Genomic DNA, 14,395 nt, shown 5'->3' on the forward strand with positions numbered 1-14,395 from the left:
GTGGTTCGGGTAGTTCGGGTAACCTGAACCCGAACCCGAACCCGAAATTTTCGGGTACTCGAATTGTCGGGTTCTGGTTTTTGTCAGTGAATTTCGAGTTCTATTTTCAAAACCCGAAATACCCGACTCGAATTTTTCGGGTAACCCGAACGCCCCTTGTCTGGGCGCCCCTTGTTCCAAAAAAAAAAAAAGCATGTGCGCGCCCCGTGGGGAGGGCGGGAGGCCGACTGGCCGAGGTGCCCCGAAGAAGCCAGATTTTTTTTTAGGGGTCCGAAGAAGCCAACTAGTATGGGCCGACTTGCTCCCGAGTCCCAAGCCCAGCTACACACTAACCCAGCTGACGTGACAGGCTCTTTTATTTGGGCTCGTCATGGGCCGAGCTTTAGTTTAGAGGCCGAATGTAACTGGGCCGAACAGCGTGACACGGACGACACATAGGAAGAAGCTGTAGACACTTCGTTCACCCAACCAAAATTTGGAGGTCATCATTCCCACTAAAAAAAAACCCTTGAAGGTGACTCACTCGCACACCCCTCGGTCAGTCCGAGCTGCGGCTGCCGCGAGGAGGAAAATGTGTCGCCGCCTGCCGCCACGACGATCGGGCTCCGCGGCGGGGCGGGAATCGGGACCTCGCACGCCCTCGTGCTCCTCCCAGTAAAATGAACGCAAATGATGATGCGCCCGCCGGAGCCGAGGCCGGCTCCCCGGCGCGCCGCCCGATGCTTCTCCACCGGTTTCCCACAGCCGCCCGGATCGGACCCCGTGGCCGGACGGCATTCACGGTGGCGGCGCCACGGCACGGTGTTCCGTTGACGCCATGCGAGATGGCGACGGTTGCTTGCTCCAATCCGTTTTTCATCTGGGTGCATCAGACTGCAATCCTTCGTTCGATTCATTCAGTAAACAGACTAACAGTAACAAGCAGCATGTAAGAATTCTGCTTTCTGGCTCATGTGATGGTCTATCATGAAGTTGCCGGCTTGCCCTTGTACAGAAGGACTTTGATGCACAACCAGTCCAACACACTGCAAGCAGACCAAATCTCTGCCCTTCTCAGTAGTGACTGAAAAACTTCTATTACTGGAGGCTTCAGATACTACCACAGTTGGAAGGGCCCAAAGATAGGGTTGTTCATGTCACTGTGCCTAGAAGGAAAACAAGTTTCCCCATTTCAATGATTCTATCACAAATACAGCATGACAAGCAAATCCCCCAACATCCGAAGAAAGGATGGATTTTGGACGGCCTCGGTCTGGACAAAATGAACTATGCGGTACTCTGAATCATTTGGCTTCAGATGCGCGATACAGGCGAACCGCAATGCCGAGACTTGGGCCACGCAGCTGGTGCCACTTGAGTCCCAGAAGACCGTGTTGACTGTCTCAGATGGTACATTCCAGCCACAGTACCGTTAGTATGAAGTTTCACACCAGGTGCAGAGAGGCCTGGGAGGCTGGGACTTGTACCCAGCACGTACAATCAGGCAGAGGAACCCAAGCTCAAGCTGGCATCCTGCTCATGCTTTTCGCAGCCACTTGTCACGCCCAACACCTGAAAAGAGGAAAGCCATCTGGTTAGTCTACGCTCAAATCATGTGCTAAAAAACGGGACCAAATTCAATCCAATGAAAAGGAAGACAGATTCTTCATGCGTTCACTCTCCCAAGTCCTTTTGATCAATGCAACCGACAACGGCGGTCGAACACAAGGCGCGCCCTTGCGTGCTGAGGGCGTCTGGTTCACACCCACCAATTCACCAGCAGTTAAATTTTGTGCTACCACCTAGGAGTCTGACGGATCAATATGGCTTAAGGTACATGTGGGGGCACCGAGGGCATTACTTAAGATCAATGGGAGGTGAAACTCTAGGTTCCGGCCTTGGTCCCGGGAAAACTTTCTAGTTGGCCACTGAAGTTTGCCTCTTCTTCCTCACTGCGTGCATTGGCAGCAGCACTGTGGGCAGAGGGCCCAAGGCACCCAAAATCTTCTATCCCAAGCAATTTGCCGATCCTTGGAGCACTTTTACAATGCATGAGATCCTTGGAAACTACTGCTTGGCAAATGGCAATGGACAAACTTTGAGTAGTTCCAAGCACATGAATATACTCAAGCCAATAAGAAATGGTGAGGCCACAGAATGTTGTATGGATTAAAAGTACAGGTGCAGCATTCTATGAACAAGAGATATTGCAACTCTACCTTGAGTCTTTGACCAATGGAGGGCCCATGTCTCTGCAACCCTATAAATCCACCCTTCCTTTGTTCTTCTTTCTCCTGCCCTTTCCGTTAGTTACATGACAGACATACCTAAAAGCAGGGCTAGACAGTTAGTTATGCAGCCGTTAAACTGTATAAGCTTCTTGCTCGGGCTGGCCATCCTCTCAGCCACCCTTGGCCCCTTTGTCACTATTGCACATAGAGGTAGGTATCAACACTTCTCGTCTTGTTTTTGCATAATTGAGTCAAGTTTATTTTCCCTCTTCATTCTTTTTTCAGTGTAAGAATGGATATTTGACAAACTGACACTTACTGTCTGTTTTCAGAATTGCTGATGGTAACTGGCAGCAAGAGAGGAGCAGAAATCAAGCTGGTAAGAATCGGGAGCACTTTCATTTAAGTTTTAGAATTATGTAGCCTGCCAGGAGTCATCCCAGAATACAGTAATTAATGATGAGCCAAATGCAGGACCTGAGTGTTGACAAAACCGGAACGGATGAGGATGTTAGAAGCAATGTATTGACAGGACGAAAGCTAGCTATTGGAGATGCAGTCACGGAGCAGAAGGATGCAAATAATTCTGGAAGCAAAACAAGCTCAGGTGCAAAAACTTCTGTTGGAAAATGCGGGCAAGGAGGAAGGAAGGATTTGAGTATGAACTGTTATTTTAGAAGTAGAAAACCTCCACCAAAGGTTTACTTTGATGGAGACATTCCCTTCACTGCTGATTACCGTTCACCCCGGAAACACCCTCCTAAGAACAACTAGAAGTTGATAGGGTACAGACAAGTAACTATAACTAGCTTGTTTTTTTTTCTCTCTTCTGGTTTGCCATCCTATATGTCAAATATGGCTTTCCTTCTTGTTAGATACATGTGTTTAGTTATGATAAAATAATAAATTGTTGTTTTTCCCATGTCGTGATACTGAAGTTATGCCTTATTTTGGGAAAGGTTCAACATTTCTGCATCATTTTATTCAAGATTTACCTGTATTCTTCAATTTTCTAGCTGTTACAAGCTTTGCAAAACACTAATATTTCTAAAATAGAAAAGCAGGAAATCCTAAATCAGCATTTAGAAAAGCAGGAAATCCTAAATCAGCATTTTATGTTCAATTTGAATATTGTTACATTCTTAATGCAGGAGAAATTAAGAAAGACCCAACTAATCCACGTGCGCCTTCAAACCTAAAGGTGATCTCTTCCTCCTTCCCGACATCCTATATATACATGTTTTCTTGGTCAAAAGCTAGCATGAGTTTATATTTTGTAGTACTTTCATGATTTTTTTCTTTTAGAAAAATGCAAGTTCATACTTCCGCATTTCATGCTATCGGACTGTTCTTACCAGCAATATGTGGACTTGCACCTGTACATGTTAGATAGGTCAAAACTCTACACAATGTTCTCAGATAGTAAAATGGGGAAGTAATTTCGAGGTACTGCTTACTCTTGACTTCGAAATTCATTAACACATAATTTCGAGGTACTACTACTCTATACCAGACAAATATTTTCTAGGAACCGCTATCCAAATATCCCAGAAAGTCATCATGACAATGATCATCTATCTATTTTTTATTTGCCATGTGTTTCCTTAATTGTGGATTACGGACCACTACTAATTTCCTAGTAAAATCTCTCAGGATAGCTCCAGGATGCAGGCAGGACCATCCATGAAAAGAGTAAAACCAGAAGGAAGCACATCTGTGATAGCACTCAACATGCCAAATCCTCAACATTTCAGAATATTGCCATCAAAGCATTCTGCCATGAATTCAAATGCAGGCCTCAAACAAAAGTTGAGGGATTCAATCGTACGCAGCACATTATATAGAATAAATGAGGATTCAAAGGAGAAAATGCTAGAGGCCAGTGATGAGGTTCTGAAATTTCTTAACAGGGACTACCATGCCTCTCCCCATAAGAGGAGACCTGTTCATAACTAAGGATAAGGAACTTATGCCAAATCCTAGTCTTTTATTTTAACCTAAGTTAATGATCTAGTGGCGAGCCAGTATGATCAAGTGATGTTTCCCGTTCTATTGTGTTGCAAGGAATAATATGCCCCCGTTCATGATAACCCATGGTGTTTTCACTTTTTCCTTTAAAAGAAATCCATTGTGCAACACCGCAACCTTTCAAACTTTTGAAATACAACCTTCATTGTTAAAGTGGCAGAGATGCATAGTCAAGCCCAAGTAATGATATTATAAAGAGATCGCAGGAGAAACGTATTTTATAAGAACTAGTTCATGATCCAGATGACAGGCTAAATAAACTATAAAGAAGTATGCAGGAAGAAAACAATTATCACAAGAAAGCTACCTTTGCCAAAGTCTATCACCAATGGGAAATGCAACATGTGATTGCAACCACATCTTGTGAACCTGAGTGCATTCTGCACTTCTCTACATGAACAGTTCTCCTTGGATCAGATCAGATCAGATCAACCCGCTTTTTTTCCTTCAGTTCTGTTTATACAGTTTGCTGCCTGATTCAGTTAGGAACTTGTCACACGACAACTGCCTCTGTATACGAGTTACAACCATTGAAACAGTCCAGCAGGCCTTGCAATGCAATAGTCTGTCAAACGAACTTGAGTTTCAGCAGATATTATCACTCACATATGTATATGCAGGAGAAGCAGAAATTTCTCAAAAATAATTGCACGTGTACTGTTTCATCATTATTTATGGCACAAAAGTTTGCTTTCTTGATCTTGTGAAATCATAAAAGGGATGGTAAAAGTTTGATATGAAAATTACCATGACAAGAACCAGAAAGCACCAGAAGGGCTCAAAGCAAACTTGCATTCCACTACACATGAATACACTACATCCATTTCTTTTTGCTTTGAGAGAGGTGAGTTAAAAGAATCAAACTCTTTTTCCTAAAATAAGTGCAACAAATTTGCACAAATTTTAGAAATACTATGATTAAATCAAGGTTCAACAACCATCTAACTTAGAATACATCTACTCGTCTAGCACCTAATCACCATCCAGCCTACTTACGGAGTGCTTAGGCGCCACCCCATGGTTCACCTAGTGCCAAGTGCATTTCATAACATTGGAGAACTGCCCACTAAACTTGAACTTTGTAGGTCTGAACCACTCACAAAAGGAAGCCAAAATGTAGGCTCATTTTCAGTTTGAAGTCCACAAACATACCACTTAAGCTATCTCTCACAAAATGAGTACTATGGTTAGCTACAACCATTTATGGATTTATAAGCACTGAACCTACTATTCTGTGAGTCAGTAGAAAGCCTTCAACTATCAGAAAACCACAGGTATCATCTTCGAGTCATCTAACCAGGGAACCAAAATCAACTGATTGAAGGGAGATGTGTCCCAAATATAGATCTTTAACATGTTGGGTGCACAATCCAATTCGTCTACCATCCAAACTCCCATGAATCGATGACGAGAAACCTGTCCTCCATCCAGGAAACCGTTGTTTCTCCTTCACATGAAGCACATACATACTTGGTGATGCAGATTGGCAGCCCATGACAAAGCAGTTGAATTGTCGAGTAGGGACTCTAACTCTTGACAGTGTTAACACAAATAAACCACTATTAGAAATGCCATACATCAAAGCTTCATCAGTGGAAGCAAAAGAGTAACTAGATTCCAAAGGTTTAATTGTTGCCTCAAAATCCTCAACCATTGGAATGCCATGATCATCAAGTTCAAACCGCTTTTCTGTCAATTTTTCATACATCCGATACTTTGCAGATAGTGTCCTGATGCAGGATTTTCTGACACTTTCAACAAACATAAGCTGAAGTTCTTTAAAATTGTCAACCCCAGAAAACCATCTTATCCAACGATGGATTATTCCTGCAAACCAACTTACTATTAACTCATCATCTTGCAAGACAAGGGCCGACACATGCCTAGGGAAACCTTCGAGATTAATTAGACCATATCGATGAAGGCACTTCTGAATATAGCTAAGAGGAGCATGAATTTTAATGATACCACCGTCAGTGAAGGTACTAATTGATTCCGCCCTCTTCAAATTGGACAACAATGCTTCCGTAGCAGCAGTTTCTGATGAGATGTAATCTTTAGCTTGCTTCTGAAAGTTGTAGAATGCATCCCTAAGGTCTTGCGCAAGTGCTGGTTCAGCAATATATTTAGATAGGAGAACATCCTCATTTAGCTCATTTTTGGCATTGACATCCTGCATCCATACCTTCAGTAAAGTTTTGAACCAGTGATCTGTCTTCATTCCATCTTTCCTAAATTTTGCAATGTGATCCAGCAAAGGGGTGCTAAGGCCAAGTGGTTTGATCTCACTCTCTTTTATTCTTCTCAAACCATATGCCAACCACTTCTTTCCTACTCTAAGATTCATAGCATCCCAAATCTCTTGCTTCTGAGAAGCAAACAAACCAATCTTCTCCTTAAGCTTATGCACAGCTTTCAGTTTAGCATTCTCCTTTGTTTCCACCCTGACAAAAACACCACAAAACTGTAACCCCTGCATATTCCTTTTGACTGGCATAAGACGCAACCTATCATCAACTTCCAAATAAAGTGATTTTCTTAAGCGACAATTTCAGATTTCATATCTTCTGCAACATCTCTGGATCCAGAAACTGCAACAAAAATCTCATCCATATACCTACAAGCATATAGTTTTATCTTTGTCTGACAATCTGTTTGATCTTCACTATTTTCATCTTTCCCCTTAAGTTGACTCCGAAACCAGCGACGCAAATTTGACCCATGGTCGTCTGAAACATTTGTTGCCTCTGAACCAAGGCCTTCATGTTTCAAGCAAATCTTAAACACCTCATGGTCAAAACTGTCAAGATATATGTTCATCAGGATTGGTGCAAGTACTCCTTCTTGGGGCAGCCCATGGCCCTTTGGGTATCCACCAAATATCAAATTGATAACCTTGGCATCAAACATTTTTTGCATGAATGCAACTAACTGGGTGTCCTCGATCTTCTCCTGTATCAGATAAATAAGCTTAGAGTTTACATTGCTATCAACCTCTTTGTGCAGTGGGACAGTAAAGCACCAATCTGGAACCCCGATTTCATCCGATACAAACCTGAGGGCTGAGTGATACCCTCGCCCACTGCGGCAACCATGTGATATCTTTGAGAATTGAGGCCTGTAGACAACCTCAAGGACTACCCTTATCGCTTCCTGAACCACTTTCAAGTTCAGCCTAGGAAGAACAAGGCACCCTTCTCCTCTTCTCTTCGCCACCACTGAGAAAGCATTTGCTCTGACATCAAACTCACCACTCCTCAGATGCTCTGCCAGCGTGACAAAGCAGACATCATCTTTTGCAGACGTTAGATCAACGTTCGAATTGAGCCGGACAACATCGTACGCATCCTCCAGTGTCTCGGCACTTGCCACAACCTTACCCATGAGGTCGTAGAACTTGCCGTTCAGGTACTGCGCCTTGACCCTCTTCTTGATGCGGAGCTCGGCTAACCGCTTTCGCTCCATCCGCGTGAGCGGCTTCCTCTGCCTCTGGAAGGCCTTGGCTGACTCCTCCGCAAGAGAGGCCAGGCTCTTTGCCAGAGACACTGGCAGCGAAGGCCGCGGTTCAATGGCTTGCTCCGCTTCGTCCTCTACTCCGTGGAGAGGGAGGTGATGCGCACTGTACCGCCGGACAAACGCGGCGTAGAGTCCTGTTCCAGCACAGAAAACGGCAAAAACGTTAGCACTCCGCAGCATTTCGGCGCTGGGGTTGGCCGTTGGCGTTGGGGTGAGGGAGAAGTGAGGAGTACCTTGCCGCTGAGGCCACGGCAGGGACCTCCTGGAGAGCTCTCGGAGGAGGCAGCCGCGACCGGATTCCAGGAAGGACATGGCGCCACGAGCGGCGCCGCTTCGGGCCGCTCGTTCGCTCGCCGCAGGCTGCCGGGGGCCTGGCCACGCCGCCGGCCGCCGCCTCGCCTAGGATTCGGCGGCTGGAGCTGGGGAATTGGGAGCGGGAGGGCAGAGAGCGCTCGGCTCGGCCGGTCAGTCAGACAGTCAGACTGGCTGGTTGACCACTATTAGGTTGGTGTGGGCCGGCGAGTGGGCTGCAAAGTTTTTGGGCCTGAGAACATTAGCAGCATTTTTTATTTTATATTTTTTATTTTCGTTTTTTACAAAAAAAAATATATTCGTTTTCGAAATTTACAGGAATATAGGCCGGCTGCCCCGCTGCCGGGCGGCCGGGACCTGGTCGCCCCACTGCGGGGCGGCAGGGGCTTTTTTGCAAAAAAATTTACGAAATTTTTTGCAGAAATGCCCCTAGAGGACCGGTCGCCCGGCAGTGGGGCAGCCGGCCCCCCAGGCCGCCCAGCAGCGGGGCGACGGGCCCCGGCCGCCCGGCAGCAGGGCGACCGGCTCCTCCGTCCTTATATAAGGGTTGACTGGTCCCCCACTCGTCATTTACATCACTAAAATTCCAGAAACCAATAAAAGAGAGGGAGGGAGGGAGAGAGACGAAGGCCTGTCGAATTTTCGAGCCGGCGACTGCAGGTAACCAAAATTCTTCTACGCTTTACAAATATATTATGTTGTAATTATTTTTGTTGACACAGTAGATTAGCAATCAGTTTAATATCATTATTGTGTGGCCAGATATGTCGAGCAAGTTTCGTTTCAATTCATATGGTGACTACTATTTCTCATGATGCGTATGGAGTAATCTATCAGCTTTTGAACGCAGAGAGTGCGGAATAGATAAACTCTTAGAGAGGAGTTTTAGTTCTATACGCAAATGTCTTCATGAGATATTCAATGTGAATCCAAAGACTCATTTCCTAACTGTTCAGACTGTGACGAATTGGGCAACAAGGGGATTTCTGGGAGTTGATGCTTATAACAAATACCGAAGAATGCCGGACTTACATGCAAGCAGCTCTTAACCGCGGGTGGCCTCTTGCAATGCTAATTCAGATTCACCAGAAGACAGCTCATTTCCGTGAAGGGTCAATAAGTACATCATCTCATATGAAACAAGCAGTGGAACAAGAAAATGAAGATCAGAACACGCATGTCATAGAACCTGAGCCGCAAGGTATAGCTAGTCAGGTAGGAGAAAAAGAAGATCATAACGTGCATGTCATTCAACTTGAGCCGCAAGGTTTAGCTGATGAGGGGGAGCGGATAACTGGATTAGTGGAAGCTGTAGAGAATAAAGACCAGGAGGCTCGAATGGTGGAAGAATGTGGGGACTCATCAGACGATGAAGACTACCCATTGCTAGGTGAATGGCGAGACAGGGGTTTTGGAAATCTAGTGATACAGGATATTAAGAGTAATGAGTACGAATACAGAGAGAATGAGGTTGTGCAGGGGGCAAAGTATCCTAGCATTGAAGCTGTGAAGGATGCTGTGAAGTTTTGGGCTATATCGTTGAGTAAGGAATTCAAAATTGTGAAGTCTAGCAGTAAAGAATATGAGGTGAAGTGTGTCAATGGCGAGTACATGCCTATAAGAGCAAGTACAAGACACATTGGGAGTGTTCAATTGTTACACCACATACATGTAGATTAACTGCTGTTGCGCAAAATCACCGTAACATCACATCCACTTTCGTGGCCAAGAAGATGTATGGGGTGATTCTCGACAAAATTGATTATGAGCCAAAATTGATAATTAGGGACATAGACGACCGTTTTCAATACAAAATCAGCTATGCAAAATCTTGGCGGGCAAAACAAAAAGTGTTTGAGATGAGGTTCAGCACATATGAGGCATCATATGATAATCTGCCTCATATGCTATCAGCAATTGTGCAGAGAAATCATGGAAGCGCGACTGATACCTACATTGTACCGAGTTTGTATGGGGGACCTGTATTTCTGCTTCGTGCTTTCTTCTGCCTTGGTGCATGTGTGAGGGCATTTATGTATTGTCTTCCTGTTCTGTGTATCGACGCCACATTATTGACAGGGAAATATAAGGGGACAATACTGACAGCGATTGGAGTTAATTACAACAAGCAGGTGGTTCCCATCATTTTTGCTTTTGTTGAGAATGAGAACACAGAGAGCTGGTACTGGTTCCTTGAATGTGTGAAGATTCACGTTGTTGCTGCAAGGCTTGATGTTTGTCTCATCAGTGACAGGCATGCAGGTCTTCTAGCAGCAATAAGGCAACTACATGAAGGAAGTCGATGACAACCTCCTCTATGGCCAGATGTTGTGAGTAGGTGGTACATAAGGCATATGGGTGCAAACTTTTATGAGCGCTTCAAAAAGAAGGAACTTATGAATTTGTTCAAGAGGTTGTGCACTCAGAATCAGTAGCGGAAGTTCGATGCTTTGTGGCAGGTGCTAGATAATATGTGCACCGAGCTACTAAAGGAACAAGCTTCAACCTCTAGCCGTAGACATTCAGGTGGCGGACCTTTCACACAGTGGATCAAGAATGCAACTAAGAAGAAGTGGTCAATTCTATACGACACTGGTGGACATCGATATGGGATCGAGACAAGCAACCACGCAGAGTGTTACAACATGGTAATGCGTCATGTTTGTGGATTTCCTCTTGTTGGCATAGTTGAGTTCAGCATGTACGGATGCACAAGTTACTTCAGATAGCAGTAACAGGCAGCTGCTGTCTTACTTAATGATCCACGAGTGATTTTTTTTAATATGGTCACTAAATACATGAAAGAAAATATTGAAAAGGTTCACTATCACAGAGTGGTCTCCATGGGCACAAAGGATCAAAGGTTTGAGGTTTTATGCAAGGACAGGACAGGTCATGGTGTCCGCAGACAAAGGGTGGTTCAGGATTGCTTGATAACGCCGGAAGGCAAGGTGTTTTACAGATGCAAGAAGCCACAACTTCTTCACTTACCATGCTCCCATGTCATTGCGGCATGTTCAGAATCTGGATTGAAAGTTGGGGTTTTTGTTTCTGAATATTACAGAAAGAAAACCATTGTGCACACTTGGGGCCATGAGATATATGACATAAGTAGTCTGGGATCATTCACTACACCAAATATCCCTCCAATGTACATTCACAATCCAGATGGTAGGAGAGTGGTAGGTCGACGGCAGGCACTTCATATCCGTAACGGAATGGATGAGTCTGAGGCAGGAAAGAAGAAAAAACGATGCAACCTGTGTGGAGCAGACGGTCACACTTACAAGAAGTGCCCTAAAATGCATAAAGATAATGCTGGTGTCGAGGTTGGACCTTCTGGGAATCCCACCGATGGATTGCCTCCGGATTTTGGAGCCCGTCGCGTTTAGATTTCGTTATGTATGGATATGTATTTGAACCAGATGGTAGTATGTAACAATACGAAGATATTTGTGTAGTAAGGTTTCTTGGTTGTAATTCTAAATGTGTAGATTGCTTGAATTAGATTGCTAACTGAATGTAATGTACTGAAAATAGAAGGATAAGGTAGGTTACGAACCATAAATTCCCGGCTTGCAATACAATTTTGTAAACAATACTATGATTACAAAGCAAAGGTCTAAGGCGTTCGTACTACTACTACGGTAAATAACGCTGAGACCTTTGCTGTAAACTTGGTACTTTAACAATGAAAAGCAGTGGCATATGCAACACAGTAACCTCATATTGTGACTAAACCTGACATGCCTTAGGAAATGTAAAATGTCGGGATTACATGATGGTGCTTTACTGAGTGCACCGGGGATATTTTACCTTCCTAATAGCTTCAGGCCCTGCTTCCTTAGCACGACGGGCCCTCTCTCACTTCCTCTCCCTGTCAGCTTCACGTTCCTCTGCCTTCTGACGTTCCACTTCTGCAATCCTCTTCTGAATATCTTTCTGATCTTTCTTGCGCTTCTCATCCATCTATTCTTCATGCAGCATTCGTTGCCACCTTTGTGCAGCCCACCTTGCTGGACGCTCAACATGGTCCTTATCCTGCTGAGATTGCTCGGTGTCTAACCACTGCATGAAATCACATAGAGGCGGTGGAGTCTTTCCCCAAATCATGTTAGAAGTCATTACCAGATCCGAAAGTGGCAAACTCTGATAGTGTTTTGTAGTACCTTTGCTCGATTCTTGCCGTAATGCTTGGGCGGATCATACTTGTAATTCTCGCACATGAAGAACCACATGCCAAAATCATCCCCCAAAACCCTGGATTTCATTAACTTGCACAAAGATCCGCAAAAGCACATAGGCACCTGGACTCTTTGGGGGACTGTTTCCCTCACCTTACTCCGTGGAATGTAGGTGGATCCTAAGGAGGCCATGGTGTTGAGCTCTGGCAATCACAAGTGCGCAATCAGATTGCTAATGTACTGTATCACAAACTGATTGCTAATCTATTGTGTCAACAAAAATAATTACAACATAATCTCTTTGTAAAGCGTAGAAGAATTTTGGTTACCTGCATTCGCCGGCTCGAAAATCCGACAGGACTTCGCCTCTCTCCCTCCCTCCCTCCCTCTCTTTTCTTGGTTTTTGGAATTTTAGTGTTGCAAATGAGGAATGGGGGGACCAGCCAACTCTTATATAAAGGCGGGGGAGCCGGCCGCCCTGCTGCCGGGCGGCCGGGGCCCGCCACCCCACTACTGGGCGGCCGGTCCTCCAGAGGCTTTTCTACAAAAATTTTCGCGAAATTTTTGCAGAAAAGCCCCTGCCGCCCCGTAGCGGGGCGACAAGGTCCCGGCCGCCCGACAACGGCGGCGGGGGTATATTCCTGTAAAATTCGAAAATAAAAATATATTTTTGTAAAAAACAAAAATAAAAAAATAAAAAAACTGTTGTTATCCCTATCTGTCTCTGACGTTTCTTCCGCCAGGAATTGGCGCCGACAGATGGGCCCTCCAACCGCCATCCCGCCGCGTCCGCGGAGCCACCGCGGGATTGAGACTCAATGACAATGCCTCGCTCTGACAAGGGTTTGGGTTGAAATGAGTTTAATAAATTGGGTTTTGATATGCATTGTGTTTGGATAAATTCAAATGAGTTATATTAGCTATTGGGATGGGTGGAGTGGATTCTATGTACATATGGATTGGAGTGGTTTGGGGTGGCCTGAAATAGATTCTTTATGCAAAACAATATGATTATTATATATAAATGTCGGTCCGTAAAAACTGGATCTTAAAAATAAAATCTCGCGTTCACATTATAAAATTTTATCAAAATTGACTGAAATTTGTTGGAGATGGCTCAATATGACTAGCAGCTACTTTGTGCAAAGTAGTGTGGCTAGAATCACACGTAGGTCCCACGTCAAGAGCCGGACCCTAGAAATAAAATCTTGCATTCACACTATAAAATTTTATTGAAATTGACTGAAATTTATTGGAGATGACTCAGTATGACTTGGAGCTACTCTGTGCAAAGCACTCTGGCTAGAATTACACGTGGATTCTGCATCAAGAGCCGGACCCTAGAAATAAAACTTCGCGTTCACACTATAAAATTTTATCGAAATTGACTGAAATTTATTGGAGATCACTCAGTATAACTAGCAGGTACTTTGTGCAAAACAGTATGACAAAATCTACACTATAAATTTTTTTGAGAAACGAGTTTTTATTGGATTGTAACCATAGTTTGGTTAATAGTTTATTACATCATGAGCTGAAATGTTTGTGTTGGATTGGTTTGTGGTGGTAGTGGTAGTTTGGAGTGGTGTAGGTAATATTAGTTTTCCTATTGAGAATGATTGATATGGATATAGTTTGGTTTTCAGCCCATTTGCAGGGCTTAGGGCCTCTTTGGGAGGGCTCCCGACGGACGACTCCGGCTCCGTGGTACAGTGACGCGGCACTGTGCGGCACTGTAGCACGGAGCTAAAACGCACCGGCTCTTGCTACAGTCAACTGAGAAACCGGTGGAGCTGCTGAAGCCAGGTTTCACTAGCTCCTCCCGCTACGCGCTACAGTGTTGAACAGTGCCGGAGCCGGAGCCGGAGCCGGAGCCTAAGTCAATGCCACGGTGATAGTCCCGTAAGGCCGTAACAATGAGTCCTGATAAAAAAAAAGGCCGTAACAATGAGTCACGGGAATGTCACGTGCGATGTTATTGAATCTGTATCTGCACACACCCCATCCTACCGCGGAGCCGCAGTCCTTGGAGCACTTGGACTAAGGATGAAAACAACGGAAAAGAATCATGTTCTGTCCCGCCCGTATTTTTATATTTTCTTTGACCTGTTTCTGTATTTATAGATAAATACGGAGGAAAGTGGG

General features: G+C 44.6%; 2 protein-coding genes across 2 annotated transcripts; one reads left to right on the plus strand and one right to left on the minus strand.

The window, feature by feature from the left end:
• The first annotated feature begins 753 nt into the window (after positions 1-753).
• LOC120671215 lies at positions 754-3,124 on the plus strand. The gene is made up of 3 exons (XM_039951498.1): positions 754-2,420; positions 2,543-2,589; positions 2,685-3,124. Exons 1-3 carry the CDS (start codon positions 2,294-2,296, stop codon positions 2,982-2,984), a joined length of 474 nt encoding a protein of 157 aa, XP_039807432.1. The 5' UTR covers positions 754-2,293; the 3' UTR covers positions 2,985-3,124.
• A 1,877-nt stretch (positions 3,125-5,001) lies between these two features.
• LOC120671214 (nuclear intron maturase 4, mitochondrial-like) lies at positions 5,002-8,207 on the minus strand. Its single transcript, XM_039951497.1, is given in 4 exon segments — positions 5,002-5,531; positions 5,533-6,782; positions 6,785-7,888; positions 7,988-8,207. Coding segments are annotated over 4 exon segments (2,466 nt in total). The 5' UTR covers positions 8,067-8,207; the 3' UTR covers positions 5,002-5,498.
• Between the last annotated feature and the right edge of the window lie 6,188 nt (positions 8,208-14,395).

The sequence above is a fragment of the Panicum virgatum genome, chromosome 4N (genome assembly GCF_016808335.1).
Source record: "Panicum virgatum strain AP13 chromosome 4N, P.virgatum_v5, whole genome shotgun sequence".
Taxonomy (NCBI): Eukaryota; Viridiplantae; Streptophyta; class Magnoliopsida; order Poales; family Poaceae; genus Panicum; species Panicum virgatum.

What these genes read in the sequence shown, in the direction of transcription:
- LOC120671215 (XM_039951498.1), top strand. Translation starts at nt 2,294, where the DNA reads ATGACAGACATACCTAAAAGCAGGGCTAGACAGTTAGTTATGCAGCCG. An exon ending in TGTCACTATTGCACATAGAG is followed by an intron (nt 2,421 to 2,542) that starts GTAGGTATCAAC and finishes GTCTGTTTTCAG; the next exon opens with AATTGCTGATGGTAACTGGC. An exon ending in GAGGAGCAGAAATCAAGCTG is followed by an intron (nt 2,590 to 2,684) that starts GTAAGAATCGGG and finishes AGCCAAATGCAG; the next exon opens with GACCTGAGTGTTGACAAAAC.